Source organism: Pseudorasbora parva, chromosome 7 (genome assembly GCF_024679245.1).
Source record: "Pseudorasbora parva isolate DD20220531a chromosome 7, ASM2467924v1, whole genome shotgun sequence".
Lineage (NCBI taxonomy): Eukaryota > Metazoa > Chordata > Actinopteri > Cypriniformes > Gobionidae > Pseudorasbora > Pseudorasbora parva.
In genome coordinates this window covers 25,591,232-25,612,845 of record NC_090178.1, presented here as the reverse complement: position 1 = coordinate 25,612,845, position 21,614 = coordinate 25,591,232, and the positions used below count along the sequence as shown (strand labels likewise).

The 21,614-nt window shown below is 39.8% G+C and overlaps 1 protein-coding gene across 1 annotated transcript in view; it reads right to left on the bottom strand.

Moving 5' to 3' along the window:
- Positions 1 to 21,614, bottom strand: part of si:dkey-246i14.3 (ephrin A4) — a 68,242-nt gene that overhangs the window by 21,243 nt on the left and 25,385 nt on the right. The window contains exon 2 of the mRNA XM_067448782.1: positions 1,625 to 1,920. Within this exon, the coding sequence (XP_067304883.1) occupies positions 1,625 to 1,920 (296 nt within the window). The remainder of the gene's footprint in view (positions 1 to 1,624; positions 1,921 to 21,614) is intronic.

Sequence of the window (21,614 nt, the reverse complement as noted above, 5' to 3'; positions counted from 1 at the left end):
TATACACGATGTGATTGGCCCGGCAAGAGTTTGGCGTTTACGGCTCAGATGTGTATTGTGAGTTCCTAGACGACACTCGCGGGCAGATTAGATTTGCTGCCGCTAGGGTGCGTCTAGATTTCTAGGCTAGGTATTTTGACAAGCATGCACAGAAAAAACTGAGCGAGTCCCGAACTCGGTTCTTTCATATGTCTTCTTGCGCTTGAATGGTTTAAATCGCTTGAATGTTTCTTTACAATATGAGGGTTAAACTTAGCAATTAATCCACAAATGTTCCGCATCAGGGGGCCTGGTCCATATGGATCAACTACGATCCACTACACCCCTTAAATGTATCAAGGTTTCCACTAAAATATTAAGCTGTTATCCACATTGATAATAAGAAATATTTCTTGAGCAGCAAATCTGCATATTAGAATGTTTTCTGAAGGATCATGTGTAATGACTGCTAAAAAAAAAAATCAGCTTTGATCACAGGAATAAATTACATTTTAAAAAGTATTAATATAGAAAACAGTTGTTTTGAATAGTAATAATATGTCACAATATTACTATTTTTTTACTGCATTTTTGATCAAATATATTTAGCCTTAAAGGTGATGATGAAATTTAGGTTAATTTAGATTTCAATCCGTCAAAAGAGATCGACCATATCTAGTGTTGTATTTTATGACAACACTGGCAGGAAATAATATTAACCTTTGTCATTTGACAAACTGATATGTGTGCTACTTGGAGTTTCCAATTGTCACTGTACTAGCATCTTGAGTTAGATCTAGACAACACAGGGCATATCATCGTTAATGTTGCCTTACTAAGAAACTTTCAATTGAATCAGAAATGGGTTCGACAGTCAAGAAGTGGATACAATCACTACTTACTGCTTGCAGGAATATGGTTGGAATCGGCCCTTTTTTCAGTTTTAGATGCTGAGCGAATCCTGCTATACTGCCTCAGGTTAGAAAAACTGTCTGTGATGAAATGGGCCGAGCAAACGAACAACTTTGAATTAAATTGTTGTGGTAAATATTGTCGATTGTAAATAAACATCAATCATGACTGTTGACATTTTTTAATCTGTGGATAGGCTATGAAAAGTCCTCACGTCCCCTGCACAGCCTGGAACATGACATTTGTGTCCATGGTCTGCTGCTTTCACTATCCTCGCGTGATGTTTGTTTACCTGTAGTCCCAATGATTCAACTGCTCAGTTCCCCCTGACATTGACCATGGACTGACATGCAGATATTGGGGGCGTACATATTAATGATCCCAGCGACTGCATCACAGTTGGCCTAATGCTGAAAATAGCCCCCTTTTTCCGTGGTGTTTTTCACAAACACGATTTACATATGAAGTAGGAGGCAAGAGTTTTTGAGAATCACAGTATGTGATGTCCATGTAATGAACTCTTTTTATTTAACTATGGCAAGGTTAATTCAATTATTTATTCTGAGGGACCTTTAAATGATCATCATAAACTTCTTTCAGAAACATTAAACATATTACCGACCCCAAACTTTTCAACGGTTATGTAAACTAGCCTGTATTTAGTGCACCTATTCCGTTACGTCGTCACCCTGATCATTTCTGTATATGTTCTCCAACACTGCAGCTTACTTACAGCTATAGTAGTAATGATGTCCAGGCAGAAATTCAAAGCCCAGGGAGAAGGGTGTGAAGCGCTGGATCTTTTCAGAGAATCTGACAGGGCCGTAGGGAGCGTATGGCTGGTTACACTCCCATCTCTTAATGGCCTCTTTAGTCTCCACGCAGCCCCTGAACTGGCGCTCAGCCACCAGGTACAGAGCCAGAGTCTCCACTGTGCCGCTCGACGGGTGGTCAGCAGGATAGTGGGGACACAGTATATCCAGATAATCACTCAGATTGACCTGGACAGAGTAATCATCTCCTGTTAACCTGAGAGAGAGAGAGAGAGAGAGAGAGAGAGAGAGAGAGAGAGAGAGAGAGAGAGAGAGAGAGAGATGGGGGGGTGTTAGATGGTGTATTTCTATCATGAGAGAAATTCATGGCCACAATCATGAAAAATGGCATTTTTCCAAGTCCACAGAACAGATTTCAGATGCGTCAGCAAGATCTGCACTGAATCATGCTCGGATCGACGCTTGCTTGGCTGCTTCGTGGAATATTATTAGTTAGCAACATGAAGAAAAATGTCTAAGTACCTGATGGTACAGATAAACGGATGTAGCAACAATGTGAATTATAAAAGTAAAGATTAAAGTTAGGCAAACTAAATCAAGCAAGTTCTATGTTACTTGAGTGATATTGCACGGTAACACTGAAATGGAAACCCTGAGGATTTCAATAAGGTTAAAAGATTCACACAGCACCAGATACGGACCATGGCTCTCAATAACAGCTTCATGCTAATTAGTGAGAGTTTCATTCTTCTCCTTCCACACACACAAAGTCAAAAGTCAAGTTGCACTAATAGGGGAAGAATTAGCATAGAATGGCCCTTAGGGGCTTGGTAAATAAATTCACTTTCCCATTTGTTTACACACTGTTGACTTTAAAAGGAAGCGTGTACAAGACACGAATGAAGGAAGGACAGACAGAGAAAGAAATAAAGAAAGGAAGGAAAGAAAGAAAGAAGCCAGGCAGACAGACAGACAAAAGAACTAGAAAGAAAGAAGGAAGGACAGAGACAAAAAGAAAGACAGAAACCGGAAAGAAAGAAAGACAGAAACCGGAAAGAAAGAAAGACAGAAACCGGAAAGAAAGAAAGACAGACAGAGAGACAGACAGACAGACAGACAGACAGACAGACAGAAAGAAAGACAGACAGAAACAGACAGAAAGAGATATAGATAAAGAAAGGAAGGAAAAAGACGGACGGACGGAAGGAAGGAGAAAAACAGACAAAGAAAGATACAGAAAAGAAGGAAAAAGAGACAATGGAGGGAGGGAGGGAGGGAGGGAGGGAGGGAGGGAGGGAGGGAGGGAGGAAGGAAGGAAGGAAGGAAGGAAGGAAGGAAGGAAGGAAGGAAGGAAGGAAGGAAGGAAGGAAGGAAGGAAGGAAGGAAGGAAGGAAGGAAGGAAGGAAGGAAGGAAGGAAGGAAGGAAGGAAGGAAGGAAGGAAGGAAGGAAGGAAGGAAGGAAGGAAGGAAGGAAGGAAGGAAGGAAGGAAGGAAGGAAGGAAGGAAGGAAGGAAGGAAGGAAGGAAGGAAGGAAGGAAGGAAGGAAGGAGACGGGCAGAAAAAGATAGAAGGAAGGAAAAAGAGGGATGGACAGACAGACAGAAGTAAGGACAGAGACAAAAAAAGAAGACAGAACAAAAATGGGCAACCGACCAGAAGACTGACAGACAGAGAGAGAAAAAAAAGAAGGTAAGATAGGAAAAAGACAGGCAGACGGGCGGGCAGAAGGAATGAAGAGACATGCAGACATGCAGACAGACAGACAGACAGACAGACAGACAGACAGACAGACAGACAGACAGACAGACAGAAAATAGACAGATACCAAAATAAAAAAAGAACAGACCAAACAAAAAGTTTGCAGCTAAGTTCACAGGTACTTAAGAAGTGCAGATGAATTCCAGACTGCGGAAAAACAGGTGAGAACCAGAGCAAAGGAGCAGCGGAGATGAAGCGAGACAGGAAGTGAGGTGAGGGCTCAGAGAGAGAGAGAGAAGGGTTACAGAGCGGAGAGACAGACACATGGAAGGAGGTAAAGAAAGGGTTCCATTTTAATTAGTGACCCAAGAGAGAGTTTGGTGGGAGACAGCGAGAAGACAAGATGGATTTTAATTGGTCTTTCTTCACTGCGAACGTGCGTGTGTGCCAGAGAATGAACCGAGCGAGGGATGAGAAGAGGCCACGGAGGAGAAGGAGAAAAGACAGGATGTGAGAGCAAGGCGGCCGGTCCAGGTCTGTCACCGGGAGTCTTTTGTGAAGAAGCGACAGAGCGAAGGAGGCAGAGGAAGTCTGAGAAGGAAAGAGGGGAGGAAGGGAACGCACACGGGCAGATAAAGTGAGGAGGGGGGTTATCCTGAGTTAAGTGGGTGGACAGAGAGACGACGGAAAAAGGCTAATGAAAGACTCCAGCCCACAGACGGGAAGAGCGAGGGAGCCAAGCAGATTGAGGCAGAAACTGCGAAAGTTAGAGAGTAAACTCGACCCGCAGTCTATGCCCTAGTTAAGACATTACCTCCATATCCAAGCCAAAAAAACACCAGATCATCTCCTCAAACGATCATGTCATAGTCCATCCCAGATCTGACAGCAAATGTCATATTTACAAATCCTGCAAGCTTGGCCAGTGATGAGACATCTACAAGTTGCTAATTAGCTGTCAAGCTAATGTAATTTCATCAATCAGGCCCGTTTGAAGTGGCCGTCATCTCGTGTTCTGTCCGTTTAATAAATGAACACTGGAGTTTGTTTGACCTTTCCTCTTGTTTTTCACAGGATAATATATTTAGAATCTAATCTGAGGATCAGCTTTCATGTTTAATTGCATGAAAGATTGGCATTGGATATTAGGGGGAATTTACCGCTGGCAAGAAGGGCTTTTAATAAAATTTGGCTGGCTATGAAAAATAAAAGTGAAAAAATCAACACCAATAATGAACTTTGATTTCAGCGCCCTATTGTGGTCCGTTAGATGTTTTTGTTTGAGAGAAATAATTAGTTTCATTCAGCAAGGATGCATTAAATTGATCAAAAGAGACTGTAATGACATTTATAATGTTACAAAAGATTTCCATTCCAAATAAATTGTCCATAAAAAAAAGATGCAGAGGAGTTTCCTAAAAAAATTAACGAAGCGGCTGTTTTCAACATTAAGAATAAAAGAATAAATGTTTATTGAGCAGCAAATCAGCACATTAGAATAATTTCTGAAGGATCATGTGACTGAAAGCTGGAGTAATGGCTGTTCCAATTCAGAATGATGGAAAAAAAGAAAGAAGAGCAGTAGTGTAAAATAATAAATCATAAAATGCGTCAATTAAAAATAAATATGTAAAGGTGCGCTGTGGAGAAAATTACGTTTTTCAATGTTGTTTATATGTCTCTTTGGTGTTTGTAATATGCTTCAAGACAAACCAAAATGCTAATCATATTAATTACCATTATGTGTCCAACGCTGTAAAGAGCGAGACCGTTTTTGCAGCGTTTACTACAGTAAAGGCCCCCTCACACCAAGGTCAATATCTATAATGATAAAGATATAGTTCTATAAATCACTCTCAATATTCAATAAATCAATCAATCAACTTTATTTATATAGTGCTTCTACAATGATGATATTTTCAAAGCAGCTTCACAGTGTTAAACAGGACAATATTGCAACAAAATTTGATTTGGCTGTACAGTCATTCTGGAGAAAACTGTGATGTTATTAGCTTATTTTAATTTATCATATAGTGTCAATGTTGGCTGATCAGTATTATAGTTTATAGAATTAATAAGACCAATATTAACATTATCACATCACATTGGCAGTTCACATCACAACTACATAAATACACAAATAAAATAAGGTCTAAACTAGATTTTCAGGTAGGCTACAGAAAAAGTCATCCAATGAAAGATATCACCTAATAGTCTACACCCTAATAAATATAGACTAACCCTTCTTAAAGTCAGTCAGTCGAGCAGTGAGTGATTTATTTTCTGTCTTTTGTCTCTCCTTTTATGAAAAAACACTTCACTGACATTGACAAGACTTTGTGTGTGTGTTGGGGGGGGGGGCAATGGGGGTGTGTCGAGGTAGACAAGCGAAAGACACCGGAGGAGCGAGTGAGACCGGGCCGTGGTTGAGATCGGGAGCGTCGCCTCTCATGAGCTCATCCTCTCAAGGGAGCTCGGAGGCCTATAAGGACGGGCGACACCTGTGAAGGATGAGAGATGACCAGGCCTGGAATTTGAGTTCTGTTTTGTTTAGGTTTTATTGTGTGTGCACGCGGCAGTTGTCCATGAGGGGCTGCTGCTTTTACTTTCAGTTTGTTTATTTTATTTATTAAAGTCATTTAAATGTCCGCCGGTTCCCGCCTCCTTTCTGCCCTGAACTAAGAACTACGTTACACACGGTTAACGATAGGGGGCACTATTTTGCATCTCCTAAAGGAGTAAAGAATCGCCTGATCAAAATGCAAGAGAAGAAGAAGCAAAAACGAGCGATCTCATAAGTAGATGCATGTGTAAAATAATGCGATCATCAACATTAACAGCATATAAATCGAAAATGCCTAAAGTTATTGAATGAAATGTCGACCCAGGACGAGCTATAGGACTGTGAAGCATTGGGGGTGTTGATGGACTCCATCTACTCCATCCGTGTTCTGATCATCGTTCTGAGTCGACCCAGGACGAGCTATAGGACTGTGAAGCATTGGGGGTGTTAATGGACTCCATCTACTCCATCCGTGTTCTAATCATCGTTCTGAGTCGACCCAGGACGAGCTATAGGACTGTGAAGCATTGGGGGTGTTGATGGGGTGTTGATGGACTAAAAAAAAAGAATGCATGTCGCTAAAATAAAAGCAGAGGGTCTGCATGTTCAGAGATATTCCGTGGGCCATGAAACTTGACCAAAAACGCTGGCGGTGACAGGCAAATTTCATGTTCACTTAAGACATAACCGACTGTTTATGATGATATTCGACAAGAGCAGCATTTTGACATAATTCTGTGTGAATATTCGCGTGCTGTGAGACACGTGGGCGCGAGTTTTTATCGGTGGCATATCCGCTGCATATACACACTAATGCTGATATATCTGTGACAGGCTCAGATCGGCTGATAAAATCAACAGACCGACAAATCGGTCGGGGCTCTACTCCTTAATCTCACCCCTTAAACATACCCATAACTTAGGCGTAAGCAGAACAAATGAAAACATATGAATGAGATTGCACCCATTCATATGAATTAGCCACCAAAATGTAAATAGTTATGAATTGCCGTGAGACTGACGTGTTGGTTTAACCACACAAAGCAAAGGACGAAATCAATTTAACTCAATTTTTCAAATCGAGGAGTAATGCATAAAACCACAGTTTGTATGCAGAATTGAACCTTTAGATGGTCAAACCTTCTGGAGAACAAGGATAGCAATTATGTAATTACAGCATTTTGAAAATGTGAGTACTCCAGCTGAACTCTGACAGTGTCAGACAGCATTATACTGTACTAGTTATAATAGTCAAACCGCTATAATAATAATTCGCAGACACCAATAATTATGTGTAGCCGCGGTTCCAGTCTCAGCACGTGTCTCTTTTAGTGTGGCGGAGATGAAAGTGCAATAAAGAGGTGAAGGAAATGTGTTTACTGCCTCCCTCTCCTCCTCCACACATGCAGCGACTGGAGCGATGACACAACCAGCGAGCTGATCAATAACCGTGACTGAGTATTGGTGATCAATCTCCATGACAGGCCGAATCGATCAGGAGTCAGTCAAACGTAGCTCAGACAAGGCCTTGTGATCAATTTTGCGCTGTGTTCAACAGCCCCGAGCTGCATAACACATCTCAATTAACACACCCACGTATTTCACAAATTCATGTACGCAAGTAAACAACTAAACAACTAAAGTCAAGCAGTTAGTACAATGATTCCATTTTCCTACACACATTACTAAAAGCTGGCCAATCGACTTGTACATTTACATTTTACTTTACGGAGGGTTACTGAGAGTGAAAAGGTGATGGAAAAAAAGAGATATAAGGGACAGAAGACAAAGCAATCAGCAGAGAGAGGTTAAAGTATCAGGCCCTGTCAGATAGTCTGAAAAATGAAAATGCCCTGAGTAAGAGAGAACAAGTGCGAGGGTCTATAAATGATGTGGTAATCATAGTCATATTCAGAATGCTGATGATGCGAACGCTTCCCCGCGAATGGACATCTGCCGTGGACTTGGGCCTGACACACTTATATTGATGCATTAATTCAATAATAATGAAGAATAATTCTCAGTTTACTGAAGAAGAACAGATACTTCACAGATTTATGCACTGGGGTTCTCGATTCAATGTGTTAGTTATATGTGATTAATTACAATTAAAATAGACCAACAACATACAAAAAATGAGAAATGGAGAAATGAAAAAGGTAGAATAAAAAGAATGTATTCTGTGCAAACAGGTCCGAGTCTACATCAGACAGACTAACAAACTACAAAATAGTCAATGATGGGGTCATGCACAATGAATAAAAATAAATAAATAAATAAATAAATAAATAAATAAATCCATCCAAAAGGGTTAGTTTACCCAAAAATGGTAATTCTCACAAAATGTACTCCTTCTCAAGCTACCCCAGTGGCCTGTTGCACAAAGCTGGTTTCAGTTGCTACCCAGGTAAGTTCGAGATTAGTTTGAGCAAACTCTGTTTATTCAGGCTCAATAAGGTGGATTGGTTGTTAGCAGTGTTCATCACCATAGTAACTTACACTACACGGCTAACCGTGTTCTGGAGCAGGTTTTATTCTGGGTTAGAGATCGCAATCCCAAACTGGACCAATCAGCTGCAAGTAAAGATACAATAAAGCCACACCCCCTGTATCTTGTGTTCCAAATTAAAGCTACACTGTGTGATATTTCCCCCCATCTAAATTACATTCATATAATTATTATATTAATTGACAAGTACCCAAATATTAAAATAAATATCATACATAGCCTACATTCATAATTCTTTTAAACAACATATATTCACTTGAGCTCTTTGTGAATTTATTTTAGCTCTTAATTAGGCATATTTCCTTATTCACATCATGCATTGATATAGTCTGATATTCTTTCAGCTGCCTTCTCAAACTCTCGCTGCAGCAGCAGTGTTTATTAAATACATTATGAAATAAACATTTCATTTCTTGATATTTTCTTCAGAAGAGAAGTTAATTGCGGCATCTCTTGCGAGTAGTGAATAAACGGACACTGTGATTGGCCTTTTGTCGCGCATGTCACACTTACAAGCGTTTCAGCCTTAAATCGCAAACTCTTGATTAAACCCGAGTTGACAGAGGACATTGATACCAAGCTTTGAGAGACCATTGAACCTGATCTAAACCAGGTTGGATTTATCTGGATTTGTCAACTTTAAACCTACTCTAAAACTCAGCTAGCTTCATGCAATAGGCCTCTGGTGTATATAACTTTCTTCTTTCAGCCAAACACAATCAGTCTTATATAAAAAAGACTATTCTGGATCTTCCAAGCTTTATAATGAGAGTGAATAGTGAAAGATGAAAAAAAGCGCATCCATCCATCATAATAGTAATCCATATGATTTCAGGGGGTTAATAAAGTCCAGCAATGCTTTTTTACAAAAGAAAATCCATATTTATAATGTTATAAACCATAATCACTGGCTTCCAGTAACGGCCGTACACAAGTCGAGCTCCAGTGGAAGAGTGACCTCTGACCTAACGCATGATAGTTAGGTGAGAGTTGACACCGCTCACGGTTCAAACAAATAGGGCTGGGCAACAAACTCAAAGCTCCTCAGACATTTCACTTTAAAAATTTTAGACTTCTAATTTGTGACAGATGTTTGATTTTGCTCTATCCTAGCACTTCCACGTTTAATACGTCATGCATCAAGTCAGAGGTCACTCTTACGCCAGAACTAGACTCAATGTGCTTTTTTGGGTTTTAAAATCTCAGGTACTATTCACACCCATTATAATACTTGGAAGAGCAAGGGTATTTTTTATTATAGCTCTGACTGTATTTGGTTGAAAGAAGAATGCCATACACTTAGAATGGCTTGAGGTGAGTAAAATATGGGATAATTTTCCTTTTCGCCTGAACTAACGCTTTAATGTGTCATCTACAACAATTGTGTATTGTGTTTAAAATATCTTCATTTTGGAGCTTTCCAAAATATTGAATATTGATATTTGAAATTAATATGCAGTAAATGGCGATTCATTCAATTAAAGTGAAAGATTTTATGCTCCGCAGAAGTCATCCAGGTTTAGAACGACATAAGGGTGAGTAAATGCTGGCAATTTTTATTTCTGGGCGAACTGTCTCTTTAATAAATAAAATATCTTTTTTTTTTTTACATAGACCTGCTATGCATGAGCAAATACTAAAGAGGCATGAGATCTTAAATTATTAAATCATTAAGTGATTAAGCACACACACACATACAGTAAATTATCCTATAAGATCCATATAATGTCTACAACATACATTTTGTCTGATTAAATCCTGCAGTGCTGGAGCCAAACCGGAGTCATTATGCCATTACAGCAGACGCTTCATGGTTTTAATAATAGAACATATTCATAGTAAAACTTAAAAAAAAAAGGCTGTGTGGGAGTACACGCCCGAGCGCGAACATGAATGAAAATAGAGGCCGACCCTGCCAGCAGCACCTTTGATCCCTTTATAAAAGAGAATAATTAAAGCACGAACAATTTCACAACCACGGCGGAGGAATACAGAGCAGCCTCGACAAGGCGCGCATACCAAATGAGCTACGCAATCCCGCTTTGGTCTTACTGTACGGCGTAACATAATTGCTAAATGGACCCGATAATTGATCAACAATGCTAGACTATCCACAGAAAAACAGAAAAACATGCTGGGAAAGGAAAGGGAGGTGCGAGGGGTCGGAGTAGGTGAGCGTATTGGCGAGTGTTGGGGATCCTGATGGACTCGGCAGTAAAGGAACTTTGTAAGAACTCTAAAACCGACCAATGAGGAAAAGGGAATATTTATGTGGAGCTGCCCTGGGGCGGCCAGCAGTTGGGTTATCTGAGGAGCTTTGATAAGAGAATGGCAAAAATACATAAGGACTAGGACTTGGAAAGTTTTGAGAAGACAATGTGTGTGTGTGTGTGTGTGTGTGTGTGTGTGTGTGTGTGTGTGTGTGTGTGTGTGTGTGTGTGTGTGTGTGTGTGTGTGTGTGTGTGTTAGAAAGAGGATTTGGTTGAGGGGTGAGGACTCAAGGTGGTCTGGCACGCTTGGCCAAGCCGAACTCTTTTAAGGAAGACACCAGCATGGGAACAAGGGATGTGGAGTAATGGAAAGAAAAAAACAAAAAAGTAGTTAGAGACCTTGGCAACAGACGAGGCATCCAAGAGGAGTCGAGGGGGCTTGAGGGGTGAGAAAGAGAATGAGTGAGAGAACAAAAGAAAAAGAGAGAGTACTCATTCCACAAAGGGGATCCAATGCTACACTGCGTGCTCAGTCAATGGTCCATCCTCCATTTGAGGTGATTTCAATACAAATATTTTATTTAAAAATAAGAATATCTTTTTCCTGATCATTTTAGACGGCGCTCTTTCATCACTCCATTTTTCCTCGGCTGCCACCCCCGTTTCCACTCAGGAATATATCATGTGACGTGCATATGACCTGTATCAAAGTCGTCCTCATATTCACCATTAACCCTCTACCTCGCATGTTCTATCTCTCGCTTTCTCTCTGCCAATCTCGCTCTCCTTCGCTCCCTCTCATCAGGTCACGTTAGTCTCTGGAGTTTGACAGCCATGCTGCAGAAGCATCCCTGTTACAGCCTGTTTGAAACAGGACTTCAAAACCAACAGTCAAGAACTCAAAAAAAGAAAGAAAAGAAAAATCACACAACTGTAGAAGGCTACAACACTGAAGGGTTATACAGCCACACCTTCCACCAGAGCTTCTCATCTCGCAGGTCTGTTGATGCACAGTGTTTTTGGTAAATGCAAATAAGCAACTAGCGACAATTCATCCATAGTTCAAATAAATATGCCTTTAAGAAAGAGAAATGCTTTGTTGATGATGTCAAAGGCCATGCGCCTAATCAAATTCTGGTTTAAAAAAAAAAGTGTAACTGTGGAAGCTAAGCTACTCAAATGATGGCGATGCCAACATGGGCAGGCTGCGTGCCATGCACTTACTCTCCAAAGGCTTGAACAAAGCTACGCAATAAATAAAATATGATCCAGATTTCATGAGTGTGTGGTACATGGTTTGTGACAACCACAATGAGTTTTGTGCAGTGAATTATTGTCTGCCGAAAGCATGTAACCATTGAAATTCAATTTTGTATAATGAACAATTTTGGTGCTGTGGTGGGTTGCCAAATGATGTCCAATAAAAATCCTGGTCCTGAAGCAAAACCAGTTGAACACCACAAGGTTTTAAACCAGCATAACCACAGATGCTCTCATGTGCATAACAATTTAAATGTTATGAATGATCACACACACTTATACACTACCACTTTGGGAATTAATGTTTTTGACAAATCTGTTATGCAGCTGCATTTACTTTTATTAAAAATAAAGTAAAAAGTGATATTGTGAAATTTTACCACAGTTTAAAATAACCATTTTCTATTTTAATACATTTTAAAATATAATTTAATTCTGTGATGGTAAAGATGAATTTTCAGCAGTCATTACGTCTGTCTTCAATGTCACATGATCCTTCAAAAATCATTCTCATATGCTGATTTGATGATCAAGAAACATTTCTTAATATCAATGTTGAAAACAGTGGTGCTGCTTAATATTTTGTGGAAATTATGATACTTTTTTATGAATATTCTTAACATAATTTATTTTAAATGTTTTTGTAACAAATGAATTTACTGCCAATTTTACTGAATAAAAGTAAGATTATTTTAAAGAAATTAATAGTAACCCCAACCTTTTCGACAGCAGTGTGTATATATACACTCACCTAAAGGATTATTAGGAACTCCTGTTCAATTTCTCATTGATAAACCAATCACATGGCAGTTGCTTCAATGCATGTAGGGATGTGGTCCTGGTCAAGACAATCTCTTGAACTCCAAACTGAATGTCAGAATGGGAAAGAAAGGTGATTTAAGCCATTTTGAGCGTGGCATGGTTGTTGGTGCCAGACGGGCCGGTCTGAGTATTTCACAATCTGCTCAGTTACTGGGATTTTCAAGCACAACATCTCTAGGATTTACAAAGAATGACATGAAAAAGAAAAAGAAAATCAGTATGCGGCAGTCTTGTGGGCGAAAATGCCCTGTTAATGCTAGAGGTCAGAGGAGAATGGGCAGACAGATTCAAGCTGATAGAAGAGCAACTTTGAGTGGTTATTTCAGTCGTTACAACCGAGGTATGCAGCAAAGCATTTGTGAAGCCACAACATGCATAACCTTGAGGTTGCCTGGTCTGATGAGTCTAGATTTCTGTTGAGACATTCAGATGTTGAGTAGAGTCAGAATTTGGCATAAATAGAATGAGAGCATGGATCCATCATGCCTTGTTATCACTTTGCAGGCTGGTGCTGGTGGTGTAATTGTGTGGGGGGTGTTTTCTTGGCACACTTTAGGCCCCTTGTTGCCAATTGGGCATCGTTTAAATGCCATGGCCTACCTGAGCATCGTTTCTGAACATGTTCATCCCTTTATGACCACCATGTACCTATCCTCTGATGGCTACTTCCAGCAGGATAATGCACCATGTCACAAAGCTCGAATAATTTCAAATTGGTTTCTTGAACATGACAATGAGTTGACTGTTCTAAAATGGCCCCCACAGTCACCAGATCTCAACCCAATATATATAATGTACATTTTTAAATTATTTGAAGATGCATGCTTGTCACATTGTCAAAACGAGAACGAATCCAACAAAGAAACTGAATCTGAAACAGAAACTGGCAAGTTCATGAGGCACAATTACACTATGTAACATCACAAATTCCTAGAACAGTGATTTTTAAATAATTTTCCATAATGTGATTCAACATTGAAAACTGAAGTTTGTAAAAGCTTGGTAAACAAACATGTTAAATAAAGAAAGAAAATCATAAGCCAAATTATTCATGGTGCATTTTGTCTTTTTGGATTAGTAAACACTAAATACGAAGTAGTTATGCAGAGAAAAGCAGGAAGACTTTAGGGGCTGCCAGCCAGATGAAGGCAGCCGTGCACAGCCTCCATAACCGTTACAAATCCAAAAAACACATTCAAAACGCCTCACGAAAAAACCTTTGGCTCTCCGCCACAAACATGTCCTTCCCTTTTGCCCCCTCCTGTTATAAACCCACCTAAGCTCCAGCATGTGGCTCATCCCCAGACCCCATGTTAGCCTCAGCGCTAGCCTAACAGGCGCTAAGCTCCTCAAGCTCACAACACTCTGATGTGTTCAACCCTTCCAGACCATGTGTGTGCTTGCTCAGCCATGTTGTGTCTAACCTGACAATTAAGGCTCTTCAGACAAACACCTACTTGGGATCCCACTCTGGGCATCTGGTACCCCCCATTTACTCCTTAATCTCAATCTTTCTTTGACCATTTCCTGTGTGTTGCTCTATATGACGCTCTTGAATCGGTCGTCTTGGTCTCCTTTAGGTCTCGTTCCCTCCCTCGCTTCCCTAAAAGTGTTCGGAAGCAGGATCCAAACCCTTTGTTAATGGATGTTATTCCAAAGTGTAGTGGAGGAAACACGCGCACACGAAAAAACAAACAGGACTCCTGACCTTAAGCTTCCTTTTTGGTGCCAACATTTTGCGTGGCTCATTCTATCTCTCCAAAGGCGCCAGGTGTGGGGCCACATGTGGTTAGGGGCTTAGTTTGTTTCCTGTGAGATGCTGGCTTTCCGCGCACATTAAACAACCTCACGCCAGGAATGTATTATTCACTGTAGTGCACAAAAGTTTGTGAGTGAGATAAGGCAGAATACGTTTCAGTTGTGTTTGCGAGGACAGAACAAGGTTGTTCTGCAGGTGCAGCAATTCGAGATATTGATTTCAACATTTTTCAGGACAAGGCTTTTGTGGCATGGAAAGCTGTAACTACACCCCAGAAAATTAATTTCTATCGTTATGCTGAGGAAAACTTGACTAAGATAAACGCTGCTGACTGAGCTAAGCTGTATTTGTTAGTCTGTGGCATTTTATAAAAACAACGCATGGGAATTTCTTTTGGTCAGTGAAAAATGTTGTGCTGGAAATGCCAAATTTCTGTTTCCTAATGGATGCGTGCGTAAATGTGGGTCTGTCTGTTAAAAGATCAGTGCTCATGTAAATAAATCACAATTATAATGAGAAATAATAATCAAAATAAAATATGATGATAAAGCAAAAAACAATAAGATAGACAAATATGAATAAACAACTGCAGGGTGCTGGAGGTCCACAGGGAATTTAGAATAGAAACATGCATTTTTACAATTTTACAATGCATTTTTATATTAGTCTGTTACTGTATTAAGTTAAGAATGGTTGAAAAAAAAAAAATCACTATTATTTTGAGACCAAATCCAATCATTTTATTCTGCATCAATAATTTTAATAATATTTATTAAATTATCCACACACAATATTACAATAATTTGCTTTTGCATTTATTTTGTCATTGTGCTGAAGATAAATACTACATTTGAAAACCATGCATATAAACAATTCTTTATGCATACATTTTTTTTTTATATTTTAGGAAGGAGGCCATACAATCATATTTCTGAGGGCATCATGAGTAAATTTTGAATAATTTCTGAAACGATTTAAATTTAGAAATGTTTCCCAGCTTGAATTCTGATTTCTGCCTGAAAACGTTCGCTTACGGGTTTCACGCTCAAACACACGCGTATGCATGGCTAGCAAATGAGACCCATTGTTCCTTAATTCAATTCATTAATTCATTCATTAGGCTTGTTCGTTCATCCATTCAAGCTAATGCATTACGAGCAGATGCTTAAGAGTGACCTACATGCTCCCATAATCACCATGCAGCGGTGTAACGCGTGTGAAAAGCCGTTTCTGTGCATAGAGAAGCTCAGGCTCGCTTGGGGCAGGAGGGTTGGCTGCTCTTCAGCAGAGCTGCTGGAGATAGGTTTGTAAAGGCGTTCTAAAAAGGAATGCGCCGTGTGTATGTGCATGAATGAGGGGGGTGTTTAGCATTTAGCCAGGCACCGGAAGACTTTGTGTGCCCCCTGTTTTCAAATGCGTTTATCACTGGGCAACGGTGCGGCCCCGGGCTCTTGAGGCCTGAGCTCAAACAGAGAGCCGGGTCTATTTTCTGCCTGTTAGCACAGCGCCCCTTTCACCAAGAGTCAGCAGGACCCACAGTACTACAAAGAACAGGAGGGGATGACTTTAGCATGGTGTGTGTGTGTGTGTGTGTGTGTTTGTGTGTGTATGTGCGTGCATAAGTCAGGATCTGAAAGAGGAAGATTGCAAATGGCCTTCTCAGCCTCGATGCGAACCTCTGTGCTGATGCTCTACTATTGAAGTGGACACTGGCTGGTTTTCTTGCTGAGTAGAGATAAAGCTAATACCTACATAAAATAATAGCTTTTCAGTGAATAACCCAAAGCATTTAAAGGCTCTTTTATAGGCTTTTTCGCCCATTTAATACCATGAAAGAAACTTAGTACCTACTTTAGGCTGTGAAAGAAACCCCAAGAGCAAAAAAAGAAAGAGAAAAAGGATTCATTTTCTTCATTATAAAGCAATACACACAATAAACCCTCAATTAGAGAAAATAATTTGTTAAAGTGCACAAATTATAGGGATAGTTCACCTGAAACGATGATCCTTCATGTCACTTCAAACCAGTTTGACAGATTTTCTTGTGAAGAACACACACACAAATCTTATTTTGAACCATTCTGGGTTGTAATGAAAGTCAACGGGTCCTAGTCACATGTAGTCATACGTTTGCCTGATGACATAAGGACTGGGACATGAAGAGAGAACATTCACATTTGGTCATGTTCAGGGGTGTGTAAAATAAAATTAAATAAAATTAAATTAAAAAATAACAGACCGGCCTGCTTTGACAGAATCTCTGTACTTCAATTTTTTTCCCCTTCTTAGTGAAGTACTTCTCCTAATCTTCCATTATAGATGTGAGAAGACACTCAACTGTTAAAATGAAATCACTTTGGAATCTAAAATGTCAGCCAAGTTCAGAAAATATGTAAAGTATTTTTATTTCTTTTTTTACATTTAAAATCAAATGTCTCAGACAAAACAGTTTAATGCATACAAAAAGAAAAAGAATTCAATGTCAGGCAGAAACTTTGTATCGCCATATTACATTTTAAAATAAATCATTAGTATTGGTCACTCTTTACTGTCTGTGCGTTTCGCAAAGTATTACAAAGAGCTTGTGACTAAACCTCTTAACTCCATTGGATGCTCAAACGGTCAGTCAAACGTCATAACTCCCCCTGTCTAATGAATGAAGTGCCGCATGAGGTTTGGACAGTCTCTGCTTGTTTGCAAGTAGGAACTGGTTCTTTGAATAAGTAGTGTTTTCCTTCCTATAAAGGCATATTTTTTGTTCATTTGTGAGCAGAGAAGTGTGTCTTAGTTTAGCATTTGTCGTCGAGTTAGCCAATACGGCCTTAAACAGTGTGCGTTGCACATCATGTTTTATAAAATGAGATTTTGGCCAAATGAGAGAAAAACATTAAGTGCTTACATAGCTACAGCAAACTTTATAATCTGTAAATTGTAATGACGGACTTAAACAATAACTTAAATGACAGACAAAACACAGACGACTGACATTTGCTGGTCAAATACCTCATAACTCTTTTGAGCTTGATTTTGGCTAAATGTTAATATAAATGACAAATGCAAGTGTCCGACCATATATAAAGCCACAATATCAACTTTGACAGCGCTGTTGTTTAAGTACAAAATAATATAAAATATACATAAAAATGTTATTATATTATATTATATTAAATGATATTATATTATATTATATAAAATTTTTCCAGAAAAGCAGCAAGGTGTGTCCACCCGACAGTGAAACCCGACAGTGTTTAGTTGCTTCTTCTTCTTTGTCCCAGAACTTGAAAAAATGGCAGTTGTTTGCTGGATGGCAGACTGACTGTAGTCCGCGAATCAGATTTAGACTTTTGCGTTCATGAAAGCGTTTCCACTCAACCCGATCACACATAAATGCGTATAAATAGTACGAGTGTGCAATGTCGTGGAATGTATACGCTGTTTTTCGCGTGCATATGACACGCTCTTTATGGCGTATATATGACACGCGCTTGGGTAGGTTTAGGGTGGTGGGTTCGTATGTATAATACGCCATAAAATGCGTATCATATGCACGCGAAAAACAGCGCGCCATAGACACGCCAAAATGTGTTTTGGCGTATACATTCCACGACATTGCACACTCGTACTATTTATATGCATTTTTGTGAGAATAGCCTGTTCCACTTTAGTGTGCCATGTTCAAAAGACATTTAGTGAATTCATTTTAGGAAGTCCATGGGCTTAATGTCTGAGGATAAGATAAAATTGATCCCATTGACTTGCATGTCCAAAAAACAACAACAGACAAAAAATAAATAAAATTCCAAATAGGTGTGGAATGACAAAGTGTGCGTAAATATCGACAAATGTATTTTTGGGTGAACCCGGATACTTAATTTTCTGCATTCGGTTCCATCTTGTGCAAAATTGAGCGTGCAAGCCTTTCAAAGTACACTCCTTTGGCCGCGAGTGCAGAAAGACGTGTTCGTTTTCAAGTGTTCAATTCACTCGCACACGTGCTGTTATATGAGCACAATCTACACGGACACAAAAATGATGGCTGTACATGGGTAGTGTGCACGGACGTCCGCAGAACCTCCTGATACCAAAATTACGGCACAGTGTGTGGACCGTCACAGACATTGTAATCAATAATTGCGGCCAATTAAATTCTGTGTTCAGTCAGAATTTTTCTGGATTCTGTTTTTTATGATTTACTACAATTTTGTCATCAAACGCGGTGGTAATCACACAAATGTTGACAAATTTTGTGACTTGTTGTGTAATTTTTTGTCGCTTTTTTTTTGCCAGAGATGTATGCTGTATGCATTTTCTGCATCACAGAAATCACAGGGCCCTATATTTATATTTTTATATTACTAGTAAGGGGTCATATATTCATTATAATGGGTTTGGGCACATGAACATATGTGAATCTGTGCATGTGGGTGTCAGGGGGTATGTAAGGCCAGAGGTGCAGTGGTCTGGGAGTCAGCCAATCTGGAGCCGGGAGCTACGCCAGGCCCTGTGCGCCCCACCCTTTCCTCCATCGCCACTTCCAAACCTCACACTAATGATGGTCCTGGCTGTTTTAAAACCCTTTTTTGCCTTGCTTTAAATACAATTTCCTCCTTTAGCTACTGTACAGCAGGCAGTGCCTTTCCTAGGTGGGAGGGGGGTCTTTAAAGGGTCTGGAAAGATGACGTAAGGAATTAAGAAAGGAAAGCGCGCACACAAAGTAAAGTGCATTCAGAGACAGGTGTCTGCCGTTGTGGCAGCTGTAGTGGTCTGCGGCGCACAAGCCCCTCTTTGGTCTGCAGGCCCAGCTGTCGTCAGTAAGTGGGTTAGGGCAAGCAGCCACCGGAGTTACATGCTCCAGTGTTCAACCTCGCTCCTCACTGAAAAGGGCGCCTGCTAAGCAAATAAGCAATAACGATAAATCTGAGCTGGCTTTGGGCATCCATCATTGCGAAAGTGGGTCACAGTTTTGATAGGCTAGGAACTCTTGCCTCTTTCTGCCTCTTTCCTGCACACGTCCCTCTCTTGCTCTCTCTCTTTCTAATGCCGGTCTATTTACACACTAGCGGTCCACCTGTAAAGCAACAACTAACTTGTTTCTTACTTTTCCAGCTTTTTATTCCTCTTCTTCCTGCTTCTTCATGACTGCTAGTTTTCTTAACTGACATTGATGGAGGGAACGGACCAGAATATCAAGAAAGTTGATGGGTTCTTTTGACATGTCATTAGCAATCATCCTATCCACACCCTAGCAACCTCTCAGAACACCATAGCAACCACATAGCAAAGCCCTGGCAAATAGCTTAGGCACAAGTAAATAACACTCATATCATATTTCCTTTAGAATCTGTAAAAATGGAGTCCTTCAATCTCTCATGTGCACTTGCATACAGGAACATTGAGCTCTGTCTCTGGGCATTAATTGTCTTTCCTGCTTCAAATAAATGTGAAAGTCTCAGTGGTTGTTAGTGGATGAGTTAAAGTGGAAATCGCCCTTCGCTAGCAGTTTGATTGACAGGCAATCTGACCAATCATAATCTGCCATCCGCCGAATCTGCCATTTTTGACCGACAAAGCAGTCAAGAGAGTTTGTAGATTAACGCGTGTACTGACGTATTTCCGTGGTTGAAACAACATTCATTCTTAAGTTCATTCATGTTTATTTGATACTATAAATTAACTAGAAAGAATTCAATAAGAGTTTATTGAATAAAAAAATTGAGTTCATACAATGAAGGAAATTGGTTTAATAAATAGAAACTCAAAATATTATTGTATCTGAACCACATAAATTAAAAATATTGATAAATCATGAAAATTTGGCATGTTTTACTGCATTATTACAAATAAAACAATTACGCAAATATGCTAACAAAATCTTTTATTACCATTTAAATAAAGGGTGAAGTAATTTCTCAAAAATGTTAATTTGTATTAACTCAACTTTTTAATTTCAATGAACTTCAATGTAACTTTTTTACAGAGTAGTTCAGACGAATCACCGCTCTCTTCACACTGCATGACTATCTAGTGTAGCATCCAGTCACTGCTGTATTCACACTGACCCATGGATTAGCGACAGAGGTGTTCACACGAGAAAAAGAAAAGAAGAAAAAAAACCTTGACAACTGTCTCTCTCTCTGTCTCTCTCTCTGTCTCTCTCTCTGTCTCTCTCTCTGTCTCTCTCTCTGTCTCTCTCTCTGTCTCTCTCTCTGTCTCTCTCTCTGTCTCTCTCTCTGTCTCTCTCTCACGAGTAAACTACGCAAGGTCACACGTGCGTCAGACCGAAGTTCTGTTCTCGCATGAGACTTGGAATTGTTATAAAAATGATAAACTGCAGAAAGTTTGTGCTCCAAATTGTCGATGCGTTGATTTCTGGAGAAAAAGAAAAAGATTATGGCGGAGAAAATTGTTGGAGAGACAGAGAGGGAGCAAGGATTGAGTTTGAGGTAAATAAATAATTTTGTAATGTGCTGCTGCTAAGGCTGGACTTGCAATGTTTGGGCTTTGTTTCTATTTGATAGAATTCTAAATATATTTATTAAAATACTGATATTCTGGTCTATAACTCCTCCATGAACCTCCCGCTGCCCTGTATCTCACGCTCTCATTGGCTTTCGGTCATCGTCTATGTAATTTTCAGTCAGAACACATTTCACACAGCAGGACTTTGAATCGCCGACATGCCACATATCTCGCGGGCGTCAGCGACTCGTCTGCAATTCTCTCTGATTGCGTCTGAGCATTCACACTTAGTGATTGTCAGTCACGTGCACAAGCACCAATTTGCCGCCGATTTTGCCCATTTGCCGCTGTTTTGCAAAACCTGTTGGTCAGCGTGAACTCGGCATGAGGCGCTACAGCGACCTGCCACCACACATTAAAGAGCTACAAAACTACAAAAAATAAAAATATAAAAAGCTACAAAAAAGTATTTATTGTTTACATTTCTTTCAAAAATGTCAAAATTTTAGGGTTGAGACATTGTTTCATATTAAAAGTAACCTCCTCTGTCCTGTCTGTCAGTGCGGTGTCAGTATCCTCTTTGCTCTGTAATGTGTTTTTCACTGGGTGAGAACACGTGTGAGGTGGAAGCGTGGCTTTTCAGACATAGCAAACAGTAACTAAAGGGGGC